Genomic DNA, 26,615 nt, shown 5'->3' on the forward strand with positions numbered 1-26,615 from the left:
AATGAGGTCAGGCTCCTCATAGGAACACGGTGCTACCACCGGCTTCGCTAGACTTAAAAACTTGAAATTCCTTTGGCCGGGGGGGGGGGGGGGGGGGGGGGGGGGGGGGGGGGGGGGGGGGGGGGGGGGGGGGGGGGGGGGGGGGGGGGAGATAGACTGAACTGTAGACAGTGAGGGGAGAATAGCATTTAAAGTGGGAAGCTGTGTTTGGAAAACTGTATGTATTTTTGTATTAAAAACTTTTTAAAGGCTTTTTTTCTTAAACTTATTTTCTATGGGATTGCATTTTGAAGTTTTGGGCTTTCCCCCCCCCGCTTTTCTAGTTACTTCGGTCTGTCATCTCCAGGCTGTTGGCACAGCCCCGACCCGCCCTCCCTCCAGAAGGGCTCCATCCTCAGACTGGCTCCGCCTCTCACTTGCCGGGGAGGCTGACCGTGGCCTCGGGAGGGAGAGCGGATACCACCTACAGCGAGGGCAGCTCTCCTTTCCGAAAAAGGCTTTTTTCTTTCTAAACACTTTGATGAGCAAACCCCCGTCGCACGTGACACGGTCAGGGGCTGCTGACGCTTCTGAGCGGGCGCTCGGCTCCAGGTCCTCTGTCTTCCCTGAGCCTTTGGCCCTGACTCCCCCCACCTCGGGGAGGGAGCGTCCTGCTCGCCACCCCCCACCCCGACGGGGCCGTGCCCTGGAGCAGAGGACGGGCTGGCCCGAGACACCGCTCCGGCGCTTTCTTTAGAAAAGCTAGACCTTTAATTTCTCAGATGGTTTTACAATGAAAACGGGTACCAGACGACCGGTCTCAAGGCTCACAACCGTACAAAAGACAAGTACAAAAGCTGCGGGCGGCCCCGCGTCTCCCGCCCTTGGCCACTCGGCGGCCCGTCCTCACCCTGTTCTCGACCTCGCCGGGCAGCGCTTTGGTCCCCTCAACCTCCTGGGGCAGGGAGGGCGTCGCACTAGCAAGGAAAAGCCCTTCTTCGTGGTCAGTGGGATTTAAGAAAAAATAGATAAAAGTCTAATAAGCAGAGCTGTTGCTAAAACTAGGAAGTTATAACTGTTTTGGTTAACGAACATTCAAAAATGTAATCCTGAATCCAAAAAAGTATCTGAAATCACACAAAAGGTAACCCATATTCAAAGTTAAAAAACAAGTCCGGAACACCCCCGAGATTGAACCTAAGGCTGTGGCGGGGCCCGGGCGGCAAGCGGCCCCTAGGACACGTTGGCCATGGGCTTGTACTTCTTGAAGCGCGTCCACTGGCCTGTGGCGTAGTTCATCTCGAACACGGTGTCCACCAGCATGGTGGTGCTGCCCTGGCCGTCCGCCTTGGGCAGGTCCTCCGTGTGCTCGCTGAGCTTGATCTGGATCACGTCCCCCTGCTCCTGGCACGGGTTCTCTGCGGAGGGCAGGCGCTGCTGGGCGGGGCGCTGGGGAGCCCCCACCCCCAGGGGCTCTCCCCCCCCCCGCCCCGCCCCCGGGGCCGGCCGCGCACACCCACCTCGGGAGCCGGCCATGAAGCCCAGGATGAGGGCCTTCTCGGGCCGCGTGACTTTGTTGGCCGTTTTGAACATCTCCTGCGCGGCAAACATCTGCTCCCTCTGTGAACGCGGACAGGGGGCGTGGGTACCTGGGCGAGGCGGACACCCCCACAGCCCCTGTGTGGCGGCCCTCAGCCCACCCAGGGCGCACCTACCGTGAGGGACAGGTTCTTCTTAGGCTGCTGCTGGGCAGGGGGCTGGGTCTGTGGCGCCACCATGGCCACGGGAGGCGTCTGGGCAGCAGGGGTGACGGCTGGGGGTGTGGTGGGCGTCAGGGGAGAGGCGGGCGTCGAGGGCGTGGACGCGGCAGGGCTTGGGCCACTGTTGTACATGGGTGCCCTCTGCTTAAACTGTGCTGGCAGCGCGGGGCTTGGGGCACTGGGCTCCTCAGGCGGCCGGCTGGCCTGCAGGCCAGCCTCCCGAGAAGATGGGGCTGTAAGCAGAGTGGAGTTTGGTGGGGGGGGGGGGGGGGGGGGGGGGAGAACAGGGATCCCCCCCTGACCTTGAACTCGCCCGGGTCCCACTGCCCCTAGAACCAGGGGACAGGTTCCCCTCCACCTCCCAGGCCCTGACTGCCTGACCCTGTCCTGCCTCCACCGGCTCCGGGGCCCCAGTGGGAGGCTGTATGGCTACAGCTGCGGCCCACACCAGGGGCAGCACCTCCGGGCCCGGCTGCGGGCACAAGGGCCCCACCTCGAGCGGGAAGTCTCGGGCGTTTCCAGCCGGCGGATGAGAGGTCCAGGCCTGGCTACCCCCTCACCCCCCCACGGCCCTGGTAAGACCGGGAGGCAGCTCCTCCAACCCCACAGGCTGCTGGCCCCGCGGCCCTCTCGGGCCACTTCCGCTCCCGGCGGGCAAAGCCAAGCCCAGTGAGGCCAGGGCCCCACAGTCAAGACCATTACCCAGGGTCCACCATTTTGCTAGAAATTCTGGGACTGCGAGGGGATCCCTGGACCCTGGTTCACCGTCCGCTGGGCAACCCCCTCCCCCGGCCCTGGCCCCACAAAGGGGCGTCCAGGAAGGGCAGAGCAGGTGAAGACGCTAGGTGTGCACGGGCACAGAAGTCCTGCCCCCCAGGGCGGGCGCTGCAGAGGAGTGTGGAGCGGGCTGAGCCAGGCGCCTGGCCGCTCACCCGGTGGGGTCTCGGAACTGGGGGTGTAGGACGAGGCTGGGACCACGCTGGGTGTGGCAGGCAGGTAGCTCGTGGAGGGCAGTGCAGGCTCGGTGTTCAAGGATCCGAGTTTCTGGAATAGAGTTTTTGCAATCCCTCCCGAAAGGGGCCCAGGGCTCAGTGCTTCCCCTGGACTCTGGGCTGTGCTGGCTCCCCGGTAAGCCTCACACCGATTCTCCGCCTGCCTCCGTGGGAGGCGCCCCAACAGCAGGCAGGACATCTCGGCAGAGGGGGAGGGGGCTTCCTAAAGCAGCCAGCCCGGAGGGGAGAGAACACCGCTTGGCAACAGAAAGAAAACTAGGCCATTCCATTACCGAGACAAGCCATGCCCGCGAGGCCTCGCTCCAGCCCTTGCCTGTGGCCCCATCCCCACGGGCTGCGCGGGCACAGTCTGCGTGGCTGAGACTCCGAGAAGCCGGCTGTCTTCCCCCACGGTGGGCGGGACTGAGGCCCCACAGGCAGGTCCCCACCAGAGAGTGGAAACTGAGGCCCAGTGGTGAGGAGACTCGCCACGGAGCCCCCCAGAGAGCACGTGGGGCGCATGCATGCCCAGCCCGTTACACCCGCATCCACACACACACTCCCCATGGGGCGCACACCGTGTGGCTAGCCACACGTGGGCCGCGTGACAAGCTTGGGGGGGAGATGGGCAGGTGTGGCAGGCGCCCCCGCAGCGCCGAAGCCCCACCTGTGTGGACACCAGGCCGGCCGCGTAGTCTGGGGTGGCGTTCTCCACGACGGTCTCCTCCTTGGCTGGCTTTTCCACCACTTCCGCATCTGCTGACAAAGCAGAGTCCTCGTTTCTGGCCCCCTGCGCGCATCTCATGAGCAGGCCCAGGGGGCCCCCGGGGTGCAGTCCCGAACCGCCACACGGAGCGTGCGCCTCAGTCTCCAGGTCCTGCCCCGTGTGACCACCACGCCCCAGTCAGGGACGTATTGTGAAGACATAAAGCACGACGCCAGCAGGAGGAGGGGCTGGGGGCTGCTCAGGAAGCACTGCAGCGGGGACCCGCCCTGATCCCTGCCCCCCAGCCCCCTGCAGGGAGTCCCGCGTACACACCCAGCGTCTTCCTCCTCCTCTTTGCCTCTCGGCCAGCACCCACCATGTCCAGCTCAGAAATGTCGAGCAGCTGCCAAAACAGACAGAAGCCCACCCTTACCCGCCGTGTGAGGGATGCCAAGGGCAATCTCGTGAGGCCACGGAAGCCAGAGGGGAAGTGCCTACCTTCACTCCCCTCTCCTTCCGCAGGGGGGTCCTCGAAGGCGGGATGGGGGTCCGGTTCCCGGCGGGGCTGAAGACGCTGGGGGCGGTGGGGCTCCGGAAGGGCGCCTGCTTCGGGATGCCTTTGAGCGGGGCTGCAGAGAGGGCGGGGCTTCGGGGGCTGCCCTGGCCCCCGCGCTCCCGTGCTTCCCTCCGGGCAGCGAGGCCGCTCTGCCGGCCCAGTGACACCCCGTACAAGCCCATGAGGTGCAACCCCGATTCCTACGGACCAGCGGTCTCTGCGAGGGTGGGTGGAGGTGACATCACCAGCACACCTGCGATCCCGGGAGACCCCCTCCTGGTGGCCACTCAGGTGTTGAGTCCAAGGGCAAGGCCATAGGAAGCAATGACATCACAGCCAATCGATGATATTTGTGCTGAAAACAACCATGTCTGCCGCCACCCACCCGAACTCAGCAAGCTTCCGCCAGCACGGATGCGACTCCCCACGCTCCCTTCCTGCGCCTCTCGGCAAACAGACCGGGGAAGGCTAGAGACCCACACACTGCGGCCAGCATCACCCTTCCTCCCTCCTCGAGTCTGGTCCCAAGTCTGTCCAAAAGAAGGCACCTGGTGCACAAGGACCTTTCCTTCCGAGTAGGGCCCGGCCCCGTCCCGGGGCATCTGGCGCCACCTCGCTCTCAGCCCTGGGACCCCATCTCTGCGCTCGGCACGCAGGCCGCCTCCGGCTCAGGCCTCCCCCGAGCCAGCACTGCCCCCGGGACGCGCCGCCGGGGCGTGGAGGTGAGAGGAGCTTGCTCCAGTGAGCCGGGCAGGGGGGGCCTCTAGAAGGGACCCCACAAGGCTTCCCTGTCGGCTCCAAAAGATGTGCCCTCTGTTCCTGTTTTCAGGTGAAACCCCCGCCGCCACCCCCTGCCTGGTCAGCCCTGGGCCCTGCCCTCCTGCCCGCTGCCTAGTTTCTCCAGGGCCTTCCGGAGGCGCACCCCAGGGCCACCGGCTCTCTGCTCCGGGGACGTGCGGTGACGTGCACACACGGCTCTTTGTCTCCAACCCCGAGGGAGGGAAGGTGTGGCCTAGGAGCACCAGCCATCCCACGCATATCCTTCCAGGTCTTTCTTTAAGTGGAAAACCTGACTTAACCCTGAGCTCTCCTCATCCCACCTGTTCCTTTCACCCACACATCTGAAGGCACCTTTAGGCGGCTGCCCGGTCTCAACATTTAAATGGCTGAATGGCCTTGCTAACCCAGAAAACCAGGGTCTTTGAAGTCAAACCCCAATCTCTGACCCAGAGGCAAGCCCAGAAGCAGGAGCCCTGGGGCTCTACACTCGGGCCCGGGGTGGAGCACGGCGAGCAAGGCCTTACTTGTGGTGTCCATCTTCCGGAGCAGCCCCCGGCCCTTGGCATGGAAGGGCACGCCTGCGCTCCGCTTCAGCTGCTGGGCCGTCTCGGTGGCTGGAAGAAGGTTGTGTGTGTCAGCAGCGTGTCCCGCAGTCATGTGTGTGGCGCTCATGCAATCTGACTAAGAAGTAGGCGCTGTAGGTACGTACACACACACACACACACAGGAGGGGATCTCTCTTCATAAAGTCGCATTCGTGCGTTCCCGGAGCAGCCCAGAAGGGGGCAGAACTGCACTCTGGAGGGGCCCGGAGGGGGACCAGAGGGAGGACTCGTGGGCACCCTGTGTGAAGCCTCAAATCGGGGCAGCCCCGATGGGAGTGTCCTCACTGGCGGTCATCAGGCAAAGTGTGACATTTCTCCTCACGGACGCGGAAGCATGAGGAAGGAAACGAGATTCTCCTGAGCTGGCTCAGTGGGCACCGGAGAAGGGAAGGCGAACGGCATGGCGGGGGCCAGAGGCCTAGTCTCCAGCACTGGGCTCTGCCACAGGGGGGGCCACCAGCTCCTTGCAGCTACAGCGCGGCACTGGACCCGGGACACTGTCTGCTCTGAACTAAGAGTCACAATGGCTGGTATGTTTTACCCAGATTGTTTGCAATCAGGGTATTCACTTATGTCATTGATACCGATTCTGTAGCCATTCAAAGTAAAAGTTTATTGGAATATGTTTTGCAATTTGGTTGAAAGACTCCACTATTTGCTTTTTTTTTCCTGGCAAATATCTTCCACACCCATTTCATACACGACTGTGTGAGAAAGCAGGAAATAAAACACCCAGACATCTTTAAAGTGAAATGCAGGTCATGTGCAACTCCAGAAAAAGGCAATTCAGGAGTGAGGGGCCAGCCTCTCAAGCTCTCTCGAGACCACCTGTCACTGCACGCAGGACTGTTTGTAGATTTCACTTTTGTAACAAGATTACACTTTAACCTGAAAATTCTACGTTTCTAGAGCAGATTTTAGGACACACGGTTTAGCGTAGCAGTAAATAAATTTCTAAAAAACCTTTCGTTGACCTCAGTCTCAAAAAGATGGTTTAGGAGCCATAAACCTGGAGGTAAAACTGCAGAACGAGGCAGAAGCACAATCTGCGAGCAGGGCCACGCGGCCCCACGAGGAGAGGCCCCCACACCCCCCACCCCGCACCAAGATGGGGGCCACTCACATTTCTGCAGGAGCTCTGCCCTCAGCGTGGCGCTCTTCGGCTTCCTTTTTAATTGAAAATGTTTCACTGGGGGAGTGAGGGGTCCGGCGAGGGTCGTCAGGGCGTTTTTATTCAAGTACTGGCACTCCAGTGGCAGCATGGCTGACGCTTCACACTCGTTCACTGCTTATTCGAGAACCAACACAGAGTGTTAGGAGCGGTGTCCCCACCCGGGCCACTGTCTCCACCGCAGATGTGAAAACACAATCCAAAATGCAGTTTCCTATTTATGGCTGTGAATCTTCCGCTCTGATCCGTCAAAGATGGACTCCACAGTGTCTCCACCCCGCCAGTCACCGGCCGGTCAAGGCCACCAACATGGCTGGTGGTCAAGTGGGTGGCCACCCGCCAGGATGGGGCCGCACCCCGGCACTGCCATAGGCCCCACGGGTGTAGTCAACACAACTATTTTTGGAGAGTGTTTTAAGCATTCCCGGGCATCAGAAATGCCAGACACACCCCAAGCAACAGGAAAGGCAGGTCAGTGGTTGCCACAGGCTTCTCTCCTGCGGCCCCCACAGGCCCCATCAGGGGTCTCTCCCGGCTCCTGCTGGATCCTGGCCAGCACCCCGGTAGCTACCTGGCTCCGTCTGTCCCCCCAGTAGTCAGAGCTCAGGGAAAACCCTCCAGGAGGGAGCTCAAACCCACCCCTATTTTTCCTGCCTCCAGCCCCCCCAGGACCAGTCCCCCCAGGGGCCAAGAAGCCCACCTGCGGCCAAAGACAAAGCAGGCCCTTCCCACCTAAGAGGCAGACCTCACCTGGACCCTTGTGAAGCTAACCACCAGGACAGAAATGTCTTGGGTTTGCTTCCGGTGCTCCTGTGCATGGGGGGGGGGGGGGGGATGTCCCGGCCATGGGCCGGGTGGCAGCATGGGCTGCATCTTTAAGGGGCACCAGCCCTAGCTCTCCAGACACGGAGAGGGATCTGTGAGGAACAGCCCTGCTCATCTTTCTATGTCTTCTCTGACCACTTGCGAGGATTTGCTAAATAATTTTTAGTTCAAGCTTTAAATAACTCAACTGGTGATACTTTCAACATACAGTTCTGAGCATCTACTCTACCAGGGAATGTTCTAGGCTCTGGAGATGCAACCTGAATGGGCAGAGCCCATGGCCTCATGGAGCTGAGCAGTGAGCAGCAAGGAGTGGCTCCTCGGCTGTTACAAACTTGATTTTTTGGGACTGGCTAGAATCTGGGCAGCAGCCCAGGAGTGAGAGGGGTGCGAGGGTGGGTGGAAAATTCACACAGATAACATTTCCGGAACCACAGCAACTGCACAGCACACAACGCAACACTGTAGACGTCAAGTTTATGTTTCCCTCCTCCCCACATAAAACACACACACAAATACCCTTTTCTCTAAGTTCTCCCAGAATATCTTGAACGTTGGGATTCTGCTCCTCAAGGTCAAGGTTAAGTGAGCCAGTGTCGGGAAAGGACTTCAGGATGTCAGCTACCATAAGAACCCAGGGGTCTGAGTCCAGGGTGGCCAGTTGGATAATCTCTGCCAGGGCGCCCTTCATCTGCAGAGAAAGGAGACACGGTGTCCTGAGCCTGGGGGGGCGGGGGGAACAGCTGCATGGCCCTCCCTGAAGCCCCGCCCACTGCTCTGACAGCCATTGGCACCCAGCTGGGGACTGCAGCCCGGGCAGGTGCAGGTGCGAGGGTCCCCACACCTTGGTTCTCAAGCACAGAGAGCAGCCCGCTTCACACACTGGCCCCCCCCCCCGATCTGCAGGGAAGTGTCCAGCCTCCACAGCAGCCGCCTCCACGCCTGCCCCCTCCTCACGGGAACCCGGCTCCCCTTCCTCTGTACCCCCCCGCCCCAGGGCCATCCCGCTCCCCTGAACCGCCATGGCCTCTGCCAGGTCACGATGGCCACTCACACTGAGTGCCCCATCCCTGGCCTGTTGCCTGCCCCCGCCCCCCCCACCCCAGGGCAGCCTCTCCTCACAACCTCCTAGACAGCTCCTGGCGGCACCAAGGTGACTGTGCCCAGACAACAGGGGGCGGGGGCTGTCAGGGAACCTGATGGGGCACCTTCAGGAGGGAGAGGCGAGCACACAGTCCTGTCGGGGGAGCACCGATGCAGAAGACAGAGCAGAGGGCAGAGGAGGGGGAGAAGGCAGGACCCCGACCCGCAGCATGACCAGCACTGGCCCTACACTCACCCTGCCCTGTCACTTGGTCTTTCTATCCCTCAGACGTGTGACTCCTCACTCCTGGGGCCTCGGGGCAGCAACTGGCCTTCTTTGTCTGTACCCCCAGGAGTCAGAGCTCAGGGAAAACCCTCCAGGAGGGAGCTCAAACCCACCCCCATTTTCCTGCCCCCCCCCCCCCCCAGGACCAGGCCTCCCGCAGGGGCCAAGAAGCCCACCTGCGGCCAAAGACAAAGCAGGCCCTTCCCACTTAAGAGGCAGACCTCACCTGGACCCTTGTGAAGCTAACCACCAGGACAGAGATATCTTGGGTTTGCTTCCCGGTGCTCCCAAGTGTGGGGTGGGGGTGGGGGTGGGGCGGGAGGGGGAAGGAAGGGCACCACAGCTGCCCCCATTCCCATCCACCGGAGGAGAGGAGGAGAGGAACCCACGTGCAAGGTCAAAGCTTCAGGGCGCCCCCTCCCCCGCCGGGCCGGCCACACACAGGGGCAGGTACCAGCAGACTGGTTCTAAAAGGCCACATCCCTTGAAATATGCAGCAATATGTTCTTTGATGATAAAAATGATAAACCCTGAAACCAACACTGTACTGTATGTTCACTAACTAGAATTTAAATGAATGTTTAAAAGAAAAAAAAACGGCAAACATTTATTTTCTAACATTTGTGGTAAGGGGGCTTTTTGTTGTTACAGAAGAGCGCCCCCATTCACCGCCTTCCCCCTTTACTTGAGCTGATGTAAAAGCTCTGTTCTGCATTAAAAAAAAGTCACAAAATGAAAAATTAAAGAATTTTTTATTTTTTTATTTTGACAGAGAGAGAGCAGGGGAGAGGCAGAAAAGGAGAGAGAGAGAGAGAGAGAGAGAAAGAGAATCCTGAGCAGGCTCTGCATCAGCAGCATGGAGCCTGATGTGGGGCTGGAACTCATGAACCATGAGATCATGACCTTAGCCAACATCAAGAGTTGGATACTTACCCAACTGAGCCCACCCTGGTGCCCCCAAATTAAATAATTTTATGTGTCCCTTACTACAATGAGAAACGCATAAGAAGATGTCCCAGGACAACTAAAATTACGTCCCCAGTGTTTTAAGTGGCCCAACAAGATGGCAGCTCCCACCCGCGGCAATCACTTCCGGAGCATTAGGAACGAGCAGCACACAGACTGCATCTGAGGAAAGTCCCGAATGTCCACGCTCGCAGATGACCACTCAGAAGACAGGCTGCCAACGTGACAGGGCCCACAAAGGCGGGCGATGTGGGCAAAGGGGCAGAGAGACTAGAACCCTCTGGACACTGCTCCTGGCGACGCAAGATGATGCAGTGGCGGGAAGACGGCCTGGTGGCCCCTCAGTGACATGAGCACACAGCTCACCATGTGGCCCAGCGGCTCCACTCTGTACAGACACAAGAGAATGAAAACATACGTCCACCCAGTAACCTGTATGCCAACAGCTTTCTTCATAGGAGTTGAAAATAGAATGGATGACTAAAGCAGGGTGCACCCGAGGCACGGGTGCAACCTGAACCTCACCACACGACGCTGAGTCAAAGTAGCCAGTCCTAGAAGGCCACACCAAGTACCGCTTCCAGGTGCGCCGGCAGAGACCCGACAGGTAGAGGGCCAGCCTCCAGGGGCCAGACAGCAACGGGAGTGCCTGCTAATGGGGACAGGGCACGCTGCTGGGGTGACGAACTGCTCTGGGTTAGACAGTGGTGACGTCCGCACAACATCGTGAATGGACCCAGGCCACCGAAGTGCACTTGAAAAGAACGAGTCCTATGTGAGCATCTCAGTCTGAAACATTATGAGGGAAGAAAAACCTGTGGGGAAAGTGCCTGAAAGGGGAACCGAGGGGAACTTCGCCAAAGCCCACAGAATGTCTCCGAATCTGGCATCACCACTGGGCTGCTGCCTGGGAGCCATGTCCCCAGACGTCAGATGTCTGAGTGCCCAAGAAGCGCAGCTGAGGGGTGTCCCGGAGGCAGCCCGGGTGGGTCGCAGACAGTCCCCGTCAAAGGGACGCAGCCCTGGCTCTTCAGGGACACGGGCCTCTGACAACAGCCCCGTCAGGAACCATGAACCTCAGCCAAGAGGACTCTGTCACAGCCAGAGTCAAAGCAAAGAAGAAAAAAGGGCAAAAACCAGTATTCAGCAAACACTTCTCCAGAGCACGGGAGGCCCGGGACCGGTCGCAGGGCCCTGCTTACAGCCTCTCCACCAACACGTAAAGCAGAGAGAGGGGCTCAGGACACAACGAGACAATGGAGCAGGTTGGGGGCAGGAGCCCCGTGCAGGCCCGGTGGGCAAGGGGAGGGCACCTGATGCCATGGGGAAGGCCATCCTTTAGCTGCTGAGTTTGGGGTCACCCCCCCCAATTCCTGATTTTCTTTACACAATCGGACAATCTGGTTCTAAAGTTCCTCTGATAAAATCAACAAAGAAAAATAAGAAAAAAATTTAAAAAGAAACTGACAAGAGGGCGCTAACCTCACCAGATGTGAAAACGCGTTAGGAAACGTGCAGTGTGAAATAAGCTCCGTATTGCTCACTTCAATTCCAAGTAAGCTTCAAATGGATCAGATTTCAATTTGAAAAATAAGACTGTAAGAATACTAGCAGAAGTCTTTTTCGTGATTGCTAAGTGAGAAAGACCCCCGTAGGTATGATTCTAAACCAAGGATTGTAAAAGGCAAGAACATCAATTTTACTACAGAACTGTTTTGGCATGGAAAGACCCCAAAAACTCCAAACCCCATAAATATAATCAAGAGAGCAACAACAAACTAGAGAGAAAGTACTTGCAACTCCTATCATGGGCATTAAACACACACGCACACGTGCACATACACACACACACTTGGTCCTACAAATCAGTAAGAAAAAGTTTACCAGAAAATGATTCAAAACTCTTAAAAACGCAAAGGATACTGAGCCTCACTCAATGTCAGAGAAATACAAAAGGAAAGGAGACAAGCTTCCCACACGTGAGCCTGGTGGCACGGGGCAGGGGACCGGTACGAGCACAGCCTGGACCCAGCCACCTTGGCCAAGCCCCAGATCTGTCACCACTCCCTGGAAAAGCACGGCACATTCCCCCGCGTGCCCGTGCCACAACTCCCCTCCTCAAGTAAAGTGACAGCAGCGCCGGCCCACACGCTCATGGTGTCCGCCCTGCAGAGCAAGCAGGTGACCACGTGCCGACGCCAGAACATAAGTGTGCGGAACGTCTACAACACTCACGTTAGCAGCCCGCTTCTCAGTTCCTGCCCTATGCGCGCTCTTCCACACCTGGGCGAGAATGCACCTCCCCGCCCCCACAAGAACAAACATGCCCCCTCTCGCTCTCTTCCACACCCCGGCGACAGGACAGAGGCAGAGCATTCCCTGCAGCAAAAGATGGGGAACAGAGCCGCGCCCACCAACTGGAAACCAACCAGTAAAGCGGACCCTACGAGGCAGTGAAGGGAAGGACGCGTGCGTGGCTCCCCCCGCAGGCAGAGCTGAACAACTCACCAGGCCCTCTAATGACTTAGCCGGTCTTCAGTCTCTCCTGAGAGCCAGGCAAGGTGGGCTGTGAGATCCACAGAGATGAGCAAGAGGAAAAGACCTGCTCTCAAAACAGCTCACATGCGAGCACAAAATAAACTGGGAATCCACCTGTGTTCACAAAAACCTAGTGGTTTTCGTTATTTTTTGTTTTTGAGAGAGAGACAGAATGAGAGAGCATAAGCAGGGGAGGGGCAGAGAGGGAGACACAGAATCCAAAGCAGGCTCCAGGCTCTGAGCTGTCAGCACGGAACCTGGCGTGGGGCTTGAACTTGAGAGCTGCGAAATCATGACCTGAGCCAAGTCAGATGCTCAACCAACTGAGCCACCCAGGTGCCTATTTTTGGTGTTCTTTTTAAGAGAGCAAGTGAGTGTGGCTTGGGGAGAAGAGGGGAGGGGAGAGAGAAAATCTCAAGCAGGCTCCATGCTCACTGCAGAACCTGATGCAGGGCTCAATCCCACGACCCTGAGACCATGACCTCAGCCCAAATCAAGAGTTAGATGTTCGACGGACTGAGCCACCCAGGCGCCCTGGAAACATAGGGTTTTAAGTTGCAGTGGACTCCTCCAAAAGGGTGTGTAGGAGTCCTAATGCCCCAGTGGCTCAGAATAGGACCCTATTCGGACACAGGGCCTATACAGAGGTGGCCAAGTTAAAATGAAGTCATTATGACTACTGTTCTTATAAACAGGGGAAATTTGGACACGAAAGACAAGGTAAAGACGCAGGGAGAAGACGGCTGTGTGACTGGAGCAGCGCTCCTACAAGCCACCAAACCGCCGAGGCCATTGTAGTTAGGAGAGGTGCCCAGAGCTGTGACACAGTATATTTCTGTTGTTCTAAGCCATCTAGAATGTGCTACTTTGTCACAGCAGCCCTAGCAAACTAATACAACAACCATAAGGCAAAATGGATGATATTTTTATAAAAACGTTAAAAAAAAAAAAAAAGGCAGGGAGGTTAAAAACAAAAAGACTACTGTTATGGACTGAACGTGTGCTCCCTAAAGCTGTGCGCTGAAGCCCTAATTCCCAACGTGCTGGCAGCAGGAGGTGATGGTCCTGAGGGCAGGGGCGCCTGCCTTTGACAAAAGGGACCCCTTTTTGTCAAGAGCTCTCTTCCGGTGAGAGCGGCCAGAAGGCTGCCGTCTGCAGGCCGAGAGAATAGCCCTCGGAAGACACGGCATCAGCCGGCACTGAGGTCTCGGAGGCCCTGCCGTCCGGAACTGTATGAAGTAAACATCTGTTGGGTTGTTATGGCAGGCCCAACCACTTTCATTCATTCATTCATTCATTTTTATTTTAAATGTTTATTTTTGAGAGAGTGCAGGCAGGGGAGGGGCAGAGAGAGAGTGACAGAGGAACCAAGTCAGGCTCTAAGCTGACAGCACAGCCTAACATGGGGGTCGAATTCACAAACTGTGAGATCATGACCTGAATCAAAATCAGATGCTTAACCGACTGTGCCACCCAGGTGCCCCCAAACCCTTTTAGATTAAACCAAATCTTCAACAAGAATCCTACCTTCAAGAGCGGCTAGGTGGCTCAGTTGGTTGAATGTCGACCGGCTCAGGTCATGATCTCACAGTTAGTGAGTTCAAGTCCAGTGTAGGGCTCTGTGCTGACGGCTCAGAGCCTGGAGCTTGCTTTGGATTCTGTGTTCCTCCTCTGTTCATGCTCTGTCTCTCTCTCAAAAATAAACATCCAAAAAAAAAAAAAAAAATCCAACCTTCAGCCATGTTCTCATGGTTTGCTTCCACTGGGTTTCTGGGGGGCAGATGCTTGAATCAGTAAGGACCTTCTAGTTCTTGACAAGAGAGCAACACTGCATGCCCTCAGGCACACACACATGCTCTTGCACGCGCGCGCACACATACTCTCTCTCACATACACACAGCACCACAAATCCATGAGAAAAATACGTACATCTAAATGCATGGTTGGACACAGATCCTGGACTCAGAACTGAGAAAAATAAAACTGGCTTCCAATATAACAGCACATATGAAGGTGCGCTCCTGATGTATTAAAGAACTAACTGTGGATGGAAGAACCACAAAGTGAAAAGAAACAAAGAGGCACGTCTAACAACTTCTCAAAACTTCAAAAGCACAAAACATAAACCAAAGTATTACTGTGTATTAAAATGAAAGATTTCTGTTCAGTGAAGGACAAATGAAAAAGTTAGCAGGTAACAAACAGCATGTCAGATGCAATCTGAAATGTTCAAGACCATCAGGGTTTACTGTCCAAAATATACAAAGAGTCTCTGCGAATCAACAAGACAGCAACCCCAACAGAAACAAAGGCAGATGCTATTAACAGGCAATGTACAAAGAGGAAATTTGAGAAGGCAACGAACACAGGGACAGATGCCTCAAAGGAACACAAAGTATTAATTTCCAACCATCTGATCCATAAAATCAGAGAAGTGGACAAAACCCAATGAGGGAAGGGTCGGGTGGGGGGGGGACACAAGTGCCCTGAGGCACTGCAGGTGGGAGCGTGGACACCACAATGTCACCACTTAAGCAAATACATTCTATGACCCAACACTTCCACCTCTGGACATAGATTCTGAAGAAATCTTCACAGCGGCCCAATGGGAAAGCAGCTCAGCCCTGAGCTGCCGCACTGCTCGTCACACCCAAATATGTGAAGATTTCCAGTTTAAGACCGGCAAGAAAAGATGCTCAAAGTCACTAGTCGTTATGGAAGTACAAACTAAAACCTATTAGGACCCCTGACTTATGGGTGCCTGGCTGGCTCAGCCCAGAGAGTGTGTGACTTTTGATCTCAGGGTTGTAAATTTGAGTCCCACATTGGGAGCACAGATTACTTAAAAAGAAAATCTTTTTTTTTTTTTTTTACCTTTTTTTAAAATTTTTTCCCTAGGAGAGAGAGAGACAGTGTGAGCAGGGGAGGGTCAGAGAGAGAGGGAGTCACAGACTCTGAAACAGGCTCCAGGCTCTCAGCTGGCAGTCAGCACAGAGCACGACGCGGGGCTCGAACCCACGAACTGCGAGATCATGACCTAAGCGAAAGTCGGACGCTCAACCGACTAAGCCACCCAGGTGCCCCAAAAATAAAATCTTTTTTAAAAAAATTTTAGGGTGCCTGGGTGGCTCAGTCAGTTGAGCATCTGACTTCAGCTCAGGTCATGATCTCACAAGTCCGTAGGTTCGAGCCCCACGTCGGGCTCTGTGCTGACTGCCAGCTCAGAGCCTGGTGCCTGCTTCAGATTCTGTGTCTCCCTCTCTCTCTGACCCTCCCCCGCTTCCTCTCTGTCTCAGTCTCTCAAAATAAAGACATAAAAAATTTTTTTAAAAAAAGCTTAAATACAAAAATTATGAAATATTAATATACATAGCACATGGGTATTAAAATTATGCTGCTGAGTGAAAATGGGGAGTCCAAAAAAACCCCCTCTGTATGATTCCGTGTATATCATGTTCCAGAATGTGCAAATTAATCTGCAGTAACAGAAAGCAGCTGCACGAGAGAAAGGGCCGAGAGGAGACGTGGGTTGGGATCTGTCTGTACCTTCACTGTGCCAATGTTACAGGTGTGTACGTATCACATTATATACCTTAAATACGGACAGTTTAGGTCAATTACACCCGAAAGGAAAGAAAAGTCCACACCTAAAAGCAATATACACTTTTAAAGAACACAACAAAAAGACACGTTATTAAAAAGAACAGAATGGTTGGTGCCTACAGGGAATGTGGGAGCAGGATGTGGGGGCAGAAGTGTAAGTGCGACAGAACACTTTGTAGGAAAGAAAAGGAAACCAGGAAAAAAGTTTAACAGCAGACGAAGGAAGGGATGGGACGATAAGTCAGACACCGACCAGACAAAGAAAGGAAACCACTAGAAAATACGGAAGGGGCTACCCAGGAAAGAGAGGAAGTCCCACATACACCTAACTGGAGAACTGGAGGGAAAGGGAGAGAAATTGGGGCAAAGGCAATATTTGCAGATAATTGCTAGGATTTTCTAGAACAGACTAAAGAGATCTGTGACTTTGAAAAGCCCACCAAAACGTGCCATTGGAAACTGCAGGCGACAGGGTGAACCACTGTCCTGCGCCAACAGTGTGAGACGGTCACGGCCGACCTACAGCCTGGCACCGGGCACCGGCTCGCCGTGGTGACGCGGCTGCACGCCAGACGTTCACGGGCACCCGCGGAAAAACAGGGATGGGATTCCAGGGGGAGAGCAGAGTTTAGGTGAAATTTCAACAAAGTCGTGAGTCCGTGTGTAAAAAAGGTCTGTGTCAGAACTGTGACGCGGACCTGGGTCCAGTGTCTCTGAAAACAGCACAGGTAAGAGAGGTGGACGTCACATTCAGACACTCCTCATCTGCTCCTCTGCCCCCGGGATGCGAAGTGAGGCTGCTTCTCTGTGTCTAAGCACCGGAGAGGCACCAAGTAAAAGTGGGACATTTCCTTCTGAGTTCACACAGCCAAGTCCCCGAGTCTGTAATTTTAGTCAAAGGTTTCTCAGTAAGGCGGCCACGGTGACTGAAGGGCTCTCCGAGTACTTCACAGCAGCAGTGCGTGTCCTTGAGAAACTAGGTCTTGTTCCCTTTGCAGCTGCCGGATATTACCTTTTTGCTATTCCGGCTGAGAATCGACAGCCCTCCCAGGCACTGATCCCTGGACTCCCCGGGACGTCCCATGGTCACCCTGGAGCTGGCGAACTTCACATACGAGGCACGGTACCTCCCAGTCCTGCTAGTCTAAGACCTTCACTGGCGCCAGCGTCAGTGTCTCAGACCAAAGTGATCACGGGTTTTATACAGTAGCATTTATTATTTCCTAGAATGCTTTTTCCAATACAGCTCAAACATCCCAAAGTCACTATTTACATTTTATGACACTCTGTAGTTAGCAAAACGCCTCATGTACATTGTACTCTGAAATCATGTGCCTCCATTTTCAAGACGTCGTCCCGAAGCCGCAAGCCAGAATGAAAACTTAAAGAGCAGGAGCCCTAACCTACTTCTGTACCTCTTATGAAATAAACTAAAATACCGGATCATTCTAATCTCTTTTTCTCCTCCCTGGTAACAGCCACAGACTGTTGTTTACTTCGCTTTTAAGAAGAGATACATCGCAAAACTAGCAAACTGGTTTGAGGACTTCACTATGAAACAAGTCGTAGCAGTAGCAGATGCTGTCCATGATGGTTAAGCTGTGTGTCAAAATGCTTGGGCCAGAGAGTGCCAAGACAGCTGGTCAAACATTAATTCTAGGTGTGTCGGGATGAGATGAGATTAACATTTGAATGTGTACACTAGAGTAGTCGCCTCCCTGATATGGGTGGGCCTCATTCAACCAACTGAAGACAGAACTCCAAGGCTTGGCTGAGCTGGGACACTGGTCTTTTCCAGTCTTTGGATTTGGACTGAACTACCAGCTATTTTTGGGTCTCCAACTTGCTGGCTTTCTGACTAGCACTACCTATCAGCTCTCCTGGGTGTCAAGCATGTTGACTGCAGATCTTGGGACTTCTCTGATTCCTTAATCATGTGAGCCAATTCCTTCCACCCCCACCCCCACATATGGCATACACAAGTATTCATAGGGGACGTGCGCGCACACTATGGGTTCTGTTTCTTTGGGGAACTCTAAACAGGGTGGCACGTTCAGCCCCATCATTTGTCCCCCTGTATCTACAGTCTTATGTAGAAAAGCTTAATCTTTAGAATGACATTTCAAATGTAGTAGACCTTTAAATAAGATAATTAAGACAGCTAAGTGAATTAAGATGTTTCAGAAAATTTTCTTGGGTCACCTGGCTGGCTCAGTTGGTTGTGCAGAAGACTCTCAATTTTGGAGTTGTGAGTTTAAGCCTCACACTGGGTGTAGAGATTACTTAAAACACTAAAAAAAAAAGGGGGGGGGGTGTTGAGTGGCTCAGTAGGTTAAGCATCTGACTTTGGCTCAGGTCATGATCTCACAATTCATGAGTTCGAGCCCCATATCAGGCTCTCTGCTGTCAGCACAGAGGCCACGTCGGATCTCTGTCTCCCTCTCTCTGCCCCTCCCCTGGTCACAAACAACTCCCCCTCCAAAAAATAAATAAACATTTTAAAAAAATGAAAAAATTAAAAAGTTTTTTAATAAAAGAAAATAAAAATGCTTTTCAGAAAAGTAAACTATCCAGAATGGCCTAATCCTTTTGCAACCTAACCAATAAACCCTTTATTATAATTTCTAATACTACAGGGGCACCTGGCTGGCTCATGCTATACCTGGTTGGTATAGCATGAGACTCTTGATCTTGGGGTCACTGAGTTCAAGCCCCATATTGGGAGTAGAGCTTACCTTAAAAAAAAAAAAAAAAACTGGTTGGGGGTTGTCTGGGTCTGGATGGCTCAGTTGGTTAAAGCATCTGACTCTGGATTTCTTGTTTCCGCTGAGGTCATGATCTCAGTTAGTGAGATAGAGCTCTGTGTTGGGCAGAGCCTGCTTGGCATTCTCTCCACACCCTCTCCCAATCGCATGTGTGTACAAGCATTCCTCTCTCTCTCTAAAATAAATAAATGAAAAATTTCTGGTAATATGGATGAAATTCCAGAACTACATATATTGATATATATTAATGAAAGAAAGTTGATGTATCTATATTAAAGTTGGACAAAAAAAGACTTTAACGATACAAAACATTACCACATACAGAAAGCTCTATATATAGATCTATGGTTCAGCTTAACAGGCAACTATAACAATTCTAAACTTGCATGTACCTAATAACATAGCCTCAAGACATATAAAGCAAAAGTTGATAAAACTGTAAGAAGAAATAGACAAATCTATAATTATAATAGAGAACAACATACCCTTCTCACTAATAAAGTAATTTTTTAAAAAATCAGTAAGACTGTAGTAGATCTATACGATACAACAAACAAATTGACCTAATGAATATATACAGGGCAATGGATCTCAAAACTAGTGAATAAATCTTCTCAAGTTCAATCACAATGTTTATAACGACCAACTACATATTTTGCCATTAAGCAAATCTTAAATTTCAAACATCTGAAATAATGTAGACTGTATTCTCTGATAAGCACTCAAATATAGCTAGAAACCACTAACAAAACTTAACTAAAATCTCTTCTTCTCCAATGTATGGAAACTAAGAAACATTTCTAAACTACACAGTGTCAGTGAAGAAATCACAGTAATTAGGAAGTATTGTGACTTAATGAAAATGCTATTTGGACTTCAAGCTATATTACAAAGCTGTAATCATCCAGACAGTATGGTACTGGCACAAAAACAGACACCAAGATCAATGGAACAGTATAGAGAATCCAAAAATGGACCCAGAAACGTATGGCCAACTAATCTTTGACAAAGCAGGAAAGAATATCCAATGGAATAAAGACAGTCTCTTCAGCAAGTGGTGCTGAGAAAACTGGACAACAACATGCAGAAAAATGAACCTGGACCACTTTCTTACACCACACACAAAAATAAACTCAAAATGGATGAAAGACCTAAATGTAAGACAGAAAGCCATCAAAATCCTCGAGGAGAAAGCAGGCAAAAACCTCTTTGACCTTGGCCGCAGCAACTTCTTACTCAACACGTCTCCAGAGGCAAGGGAAACAAAAGCAAAAATGAACTATTGGGACCTCATCAAAATAAAAACCCTCTGCACAGGGAAGGAAACAATCAGCAAAACTAAAAGGCAACTGACAGAACGGGAGAAGATATTTGCAAACGACATATCAGATAAAGGGTTAGTATCCAAAATCTATAAAGAACTGATCAAACTCAATACCCAAAAAACAAATAATCCAGTGAAGAAATGGGCAAAAGACATGAATAGACACTTCTCCAAAGACATCCAGATGGCCAACAGACACATGAAAAGATGCTCAACATCACTCATCATCAGGGAAATACAAATCAAAATCACAATGAGATACTACCTCACACCTGTCAGGATGGCTGACATTAACAACTCAGGCAACAACAGATGTTGGCGAGGATGCAGAGAAAGAGGATCTTTTGCACTGCTGGTGGGAATGCAAACTGGTGCCGCCACTCTGGGAAACAGTATGGAGATTTCTCAAAAAATTAAAAATAGAACTACCCTATGACTCAGCAATTGCACTACTAGGTATTTAGCCTAGTATCCTAGCCCAAATGTCCATCGATGGATGAATGGGTAAAGAAGATGCTATACACACACACACACACACACACACACACACACACACACACACACACACACATAACAGAGTATTACTCAGCAATCAAAAGAATGAAACTTGCCATTTGCAACTATGTGGATGGAGCTACATGCTACGTGAAATTAGTCAGGAAAGACAAATATCATACGACTTCATTCATATGAGCACTTTAAGATACAAAACAAATGTACATAAGGGAAGGGAAGCAAAAATAATATAAAAACAGGGAGAGGGACAAAATATAGGAGACTCTTAAATATGGAGAACAAAGAGAGGGTTACTGGAGGGGCTGTGGGAGGGGGATGGGCTAAATGGGTAAGGGGCATTAAGGAATCTACTCCTGAAATCACTGTTGCAGTATATTCTAACTTGGATATAAATTTAAAAAATAAATTAAATTAAAAAAAAAAGAAAATGCAATTTATCAAAACTTGCAGGATGTAGCTAAAACTGTGATTAGAAGAAAATTTATGGCTTTATACATATTATTTTAGGGAAAAAGCACTGAAAAATGAGGTCAGCACCCATCTTAAGAGATTAGTAAAAGAACAAAATAAAAAAGGAAATAGAAGAAAGAAGATAATGAAAGTACAAAAAAGTAGTGGAACAAATAACACATACATACATAACAGAGAATACCAACAAAGCCAAAAGTTGGTTCTTTGAAGTTTTATAAAATTAACAAATATCTGGTGAGATAGATCAAGAAAAAATGAAAAAGGGAACATCACTACACATGATTCTAATATTAAAAAGAGAATTATTAACTACTTTATGCTAATACATTTGAAGTTTTAGTAGAAATGGTCGATCTTTTAAAAAAAAACAAAAAAATAGACATCAAACCTTTCCTTAAGAATATAAAACAGGATGGGGCGCCTGGGGCTTAGTCAGTTAAGCGTCCGACTTTCGCTTAGGTCATGATCTCGCGGTTCGTGGGTTCGAGCCCCGCGTCGTGCTCTGTGCTGACTGCCAGCTCAGAGCCTGGAGCCTGTTTCAGAGTCTGTGACTCCCTCTCTCTCTGACCCTCCCCTGCTCACGCTGTCTCTCTCTCTCTCCTAGAAATAAATAAAACATTTAAAAAAAAAAAGAATGACCTCCTACTTGCTGTGTCTAGTGGAGTTCATTTAAAAAAAATATATATATATATATATATAAAACAAGATGCCTGGGTGACTTACTCAGTTGCCATGATCCAAGGGTAATGAGATCTAGCCTTGCATCCGGCTCTGTGCTGACATCACGGAGCCTACTTGGGATACTCTCTTTCCCTCTCTCTGCCCTTCCCCCAGTCACATGCATGAACATGGGCGCTCTCTCTCTCTCTCAAAATAAATACATAAACTTCAAAAATAAAATAATAAGGGGAAAAAAACCCCAATACTCAAAAATCTTCCCACAAAGGAAATCCAGGTCTCCCATATGGCTTTATTACTAAGTTCTACCAAACATTTAGGAAGAAACAATTAGATTATTAAGCTTTCCAAAGAAAAGGAAAATAGGAGATACATTACAACTCCTTTTATAAGGCTAGCATAACTTCAATACCAAAATCTGACAAGGACAATCTCAAAAAGTAAAATTAGAGGTTAATCTCACCCATGAACATAAACACAAAATTCTTTTTTTTTTAAAATGTTTTATTTATTTCTGAGAGAGAGAGAGAGAGAGCGTGCGCGTGCGCATGAGCAGGGGGGTCAGAGAGAGAGAGAAGGAGACACAGAATCTGAAGCAGGCTCCAGGCTCTGAGCTAGTTGTCAGCATAGAGCCTGACACAGGGCTCGAACCCATGAACGGTGAGATCATGACCTGAGCCGAAGTCGGATGCTTAACCGACTGAGCCACCCAGGCGCCCCAATAAATACAAAACTCTTACACAAAATATCTGGGTAGCATTATCCAACAGTATAAAAATGACTAAATTAGGTTTATACCTGAGGGATGCAAAGCTGGTTTACAATTGATGCTATTCTATGAATGCGGTGAATTATATGCCACAGGATCTTTTAACCATTTGATAAATTTCAAAATCCATGTTCACACTACTAGGATGGCTACACCAAAAAGACTGATAATAACGAAGTGGGGAGGACGTATGAAACTGGAACACTCAGAAAGTGCTGAAGCCACTATGGAAACCAGTTTGGCAGCTCTTCCAAATAGTTATAGTATGATCCAAACAATGCTTCTGCAAGGCATATACCTGAGAATTTAAATCCAATGTCCACATTGAAAATATATGCCCATAAAAACTTGTCATGAATTTTCACAGCAGCATTATTCATAACAGTTAAAAAGTATACACAAACTAAATGTCCATCAACTAATGAATAATTGATGATTAAAATGTGTTCTACCAATACAATGGATACCATTCAGTTGTAAAAAAAAAAATGAAATACTAATACATGCTACAACATGGATGAATCTTGAAAGTATTACGTCAAGTAAAAGAAGCCCATCACAAAAGACCACATATCGTATGATTCCATTCACACGAAATGTCCAAAATAGACAAATCCTTAAGATACAGAAAGCAGATCAGTAGTTGTCTCAGGTTAGGGAAGGGGGAGGTAGGGGTGGAGGGGAGACTGCTCACAGGTACGGGGTTTATTTTGGGGCTGATGAAAATGTTCTAAAATTGTCTAGGATGATGGTTACACAAATGTGAAGATACTAAAAGCCACTGAATTGTACATTTCAAATGAGTGAATTGTATGCTTTGTGAATTATATGTCAATAGAACTCTTAAAACTCATTCATGCTTATAACTTAAAAAAAATCTAGAAATAGAAAAGAATTACTTAACCAGAAAGAAGCTAGCTACCAAAAATAATAGGAAACATAATATTTGCTGGCCAAGAAGTCACAGTTCTTCCTGTGTGACCAGAAACAAGACAATGTACTGGAGGGGTCCTGGTGAGCGCAGTAAGGCAAGAAAAAGAAAATGTAACTGGAAAGGGAATAGGAAGTAAACAGAAAACTAAAGACTTTACAGAAAAAAATCATTGCAATTAGCAAGGCTTGAGCACAGATACTATTCACAAACTCATCTTAAAAAATAACATTTTGGGGCACCTGGGTGGCTCAGTCGGTTGAGCGTCCGACTTCGGCTCAGGTCATGATCTCACGGATCGTGGGTTAGAGCCCCTCGTGGGTTCGAGCCCCGTGTAAGGTTAAGTGTTAACAGCTAGCTCAGAGCCTGGAGCCTGCTTCAGATTCTGTATCTCCCTCTCTCTCTGACCCTCCCCTGCTCACGCTGTCTCTCTCTCTCTCAGAAATAAATAAAACATGAAAAATTTTTAAATAGATATGCCCATATTCAAAATTCATCAGATTCGGTATTATTGAGATAATTTCACCCCAGAATGCATTAATTCAACTAGTCTTTGACGTCAGTCAAAATCCCAACATGTGGTATAACCTCAGAAGTGAAAATCAAATACACATGGGAAGTAGAAAGGACCAGGAACAGCCAGCGACGCTCCTGAAGAACAAAGTGGGAGGGGCTTCTGTCAAGGTTTTTGCATAAAAAGGAGTCAGTGGGTTCTGAGCAGAGCCGTTCACACAAACGGCCTGACGAACTGCAGAGGCAGAACCAGACCTGAGGCAGCCGACAGCTGTTCCAGTAAGTGCTGCTGGGCTAACGCACTTCCAGCCTCGCAGCGCAATCAATTCCAGGTAGACTGAAGGCTCCCAAGTGACAGAAAGGCCCACGTGCTGCTGAAGCAAGACAGCACAGCCCCCCCCACCCCCCACGGGAGGCACATCCCAAACCAAATAAAACTGGCCCAATCACCGAGCAAGGCACGACTGGTACAAGCACCCACTTGCAGCGAAGAGCTTCTGTATGCCCAAAGACTCCATGGAAAGGGCTAAGTCAAGCTTAAAAGTGGAAAATATTTGTAACATATGTAACAACTGGAAAAAAGGACTGCTATCCGATGTGTGTATATATTTATTTTAAACCTATATAGCAATAAAAAAGACTATTAGAAAAGCACAAGACATCTGAACATATATTCACAAAAAATAAAACAAAATAGTGATTAAACACATGAAGAGATGCTCAACCCACGCTAGTACGAAGGCAAATACAAATCGAAACCACGGAGCGCAGGACTGCGCTTCATGCGGCGCCGGGTGAGCGCTGCGGGGGGGGGGGGTCTGCAAAGCTTCTCCCCGCAGGGCGCCTGGGGCCCCTCGGGGGCTCTGCGCTGACAGCTCAGCCTGGAGGCGATTCGGATTCGGTGTCTCTCTCGCTCTCTGCCCCTCCTCCCCCTCTCAAAACTAAACAAACATGAAAAAAAAAACCCTAAAGTTCTCCTCAGAAGAAAAACCTCGGCCCGCAGGTCGGACGGCAGGCGAGCGCACCACGACGCACGCAAACGCTGCGTCGCCGCCGCGCGCCTGGAGCCACCGTGACCTCCTGTCGATCACACCTGTTTAAAAACGGTGTAGGTACTCGGGGGGAAACGATCAAAGCCCCCAAACACCTTCCCGCGCCCGCCAGGCTGGCCAGCGCGGGGAGGGCCTAATCTGAAACGACCACCCTGAAAAGCAGCTTGGCCTCAGGCCATGCCCCCCCCCCCCCCCCCCCCCCCCCCCGAATTCCAAACCAGATACCACACCCCGGAGAGCGCCACGCTCGCCCTCGGACGGGACGCACCAGGGCCGCCTCCCCGCGCAGGGCGGCCCGGCAAGCGGACCCGCGGTCCGTCCCGCCCGAGCCCCGCCCACCCCCGGGAACAGCGGCGAAGGAGGCCGGGCGGGGGTCCCTCGGGGGCTTCTGCACGGCCCCCCCCGCACAAAAAGCCCCCCGCTGCAGCCGCGGGCTTCGGGCCTCCGCAAGACTAAGTTCGCCGGCGCGAAAAGCGACGCGAAGTCCCGTGACGGGACGAACAGACCCCCCGCCTGAACGACGGGAACCCTGGGTGTGGAAAGAATCCGAAGCCGGCGCCCTAAAGCAGCGGCTGTTCTGCCGGGGACCGCGTGTGCGGCCGAGCCAGCGCCGCCAGGGCCGCAGGTCCTCCGTCCCGCCCCGGACGCCCCGCAGCTCGCCGCTGCCCCCACCCCCGCGCCAGGCCGCTCGCAGCCCCGCCGCCCCCACCAGCCCTCCCCTCCCGGCCCCGCAGCCCCCGCCTCAACCTCCCCTCGCGTCGCGGGCGCTCCAGCAGCTCCCGACCCGGGGTCCCGAGCGCGAGCAGGGGGCGGCCGGGGGGGGGGCGGAGAAGGGGAGGCGGGGCCTGGGAGGAAGAAGAGAGGGTCCGCAGGGACCGCGGGGTGCGGGATGGGGACTAGGGTCCGGGGGAGGGGGTGTGAGGGGGCAGGGCTGGGAAGGAGGATCGGAGGAGGGGGGTGAGGTGGGGTCGGGGGCAGAAACGAGGGTCCGCGGGGAGAGGGTGTAAGGGGGGGATCTGGAGCGCGAATAAGGGTCGGCGGGGAGGGGGTGTGAGGGTTGGAGACGAGGGTCCGCGGCGAGAATGAGGGTTGGAGTCCGGAGCAGGAATGAGGGTCCGCGGGGAGAGGTGTGTGTGAGAGGCGTCGGGGGGTGGGGTCCGGGGCGGGAATGAGAGTCAGTGGGGAGGAGGTGTGAGGGAGGGTCCGGAGCGGGAATGAGGGTCCGCGGGGAGGGGGGTGTGAGGGGCGGGGGAGGGTCCGCGGGGTGACGGAGGTGAGGGTCGGGGGTGAGGGGGCGGTCGGCCGTGAGGCTCCGGGCCAGGGGTGCGAGGGGGTGGGCAGGGACGGTCGGAGGGGAGGAGGCAGGACCCGGGGTCTCGGGTCACTGGAAGGGGCGGCCCCGGTCCCCAACGCCGTCCGCCTCACCTCGTCCACCGTGCGGCGCGGAAGGTGCAGCGTCCCGAGCAGCAGCTTGAGCTTCACGGCCGATGAGAGGCCATGGAAGCAGAGGCGGATGTTGTCGATGACCGCGGCCGTGAGCAGGGACGCGATGCTGGGCGGCGCCCACAGCTCGTCCGTGGCCCCCAGCTTGTTGTGCAGCCACAGGCCCGTGTCGCTCTCCCGCATGGACGCCATCTTGGGGGGGAGAAAGCCGGGCGCTGCCGAGCCGGCATCTTATGTAGACACCTACGCGCCCGCGGCGAGGACCCCCAACATGGCGGCGCCCGGCCGGACGAGCCGCGGTGA

At 52.4% G+C, this 26,615-nt stretch overlaps 1 protein-coding gene across 2 annotated transcripts; it reads right to left on the minus strand.

The window, feature by feature from the left end:
- Positions 1 to 727: 727 nt before the first annotated feature.
- On the minus strand, positions 728 to 26,615 carry NELFA (negative elongation factor complex member A). Of its 2 annotated transcripts, none has more exons than XM_039232119.1 (11): positions 26,295 to 26,615; positions 7,894 to 8,065; positions 6,502 to 6,666; positions 5,298 to 5,387; positions 3,936 to 4,066; positions 3,771 to 3,840; positions 3,399 to 3,487; positions 2,672 to 2,783; positions 1,695 to 1,972; positions 1,500 to 1,599; positions 728 to 1,397 (listed from the first exon to the last, which is right to left on the minus strand). In XM_039232119.1, the coding sequence occupies exons 1-11, from the start codon at positions 26,502 to 26,504 to the stop codon at positions 1,213 to 1,215; spliced, it is 1,602 nt and encodes a 533-aa protein (XP_039088050.1). In that variant the 5' UTR covers positions 26,505 to 26,615; the 3' UTR covers positions 728 to 1,212. The 2 variants fall into 2 exon arrangements, with proteins under 2 accessions (XP_039088050.1, XP_039088051.1); XM_039232120.1 differs by having other exon boundaries at positions 6,502 to 6,663; positions 26,295 to 26,614.

The sequence above is a fragment of the Hyaena hyaena genome, unplaced genomic scaffold (genome assembly GCF_003009895.1).
Source record: "Hyaena hyaena isolate Hyena2069 unplaced genomic scaffold, ASM300989v1 scaffold_63, whole genome shotgun sequence".
NCBI classification, from domain to species: domain Eukaryota; kingdom Metazoa; phylum Chordata; class Mammalia; order Carnivora; family Hyaenidae; genus Hyaena; species Hyaena hyaena.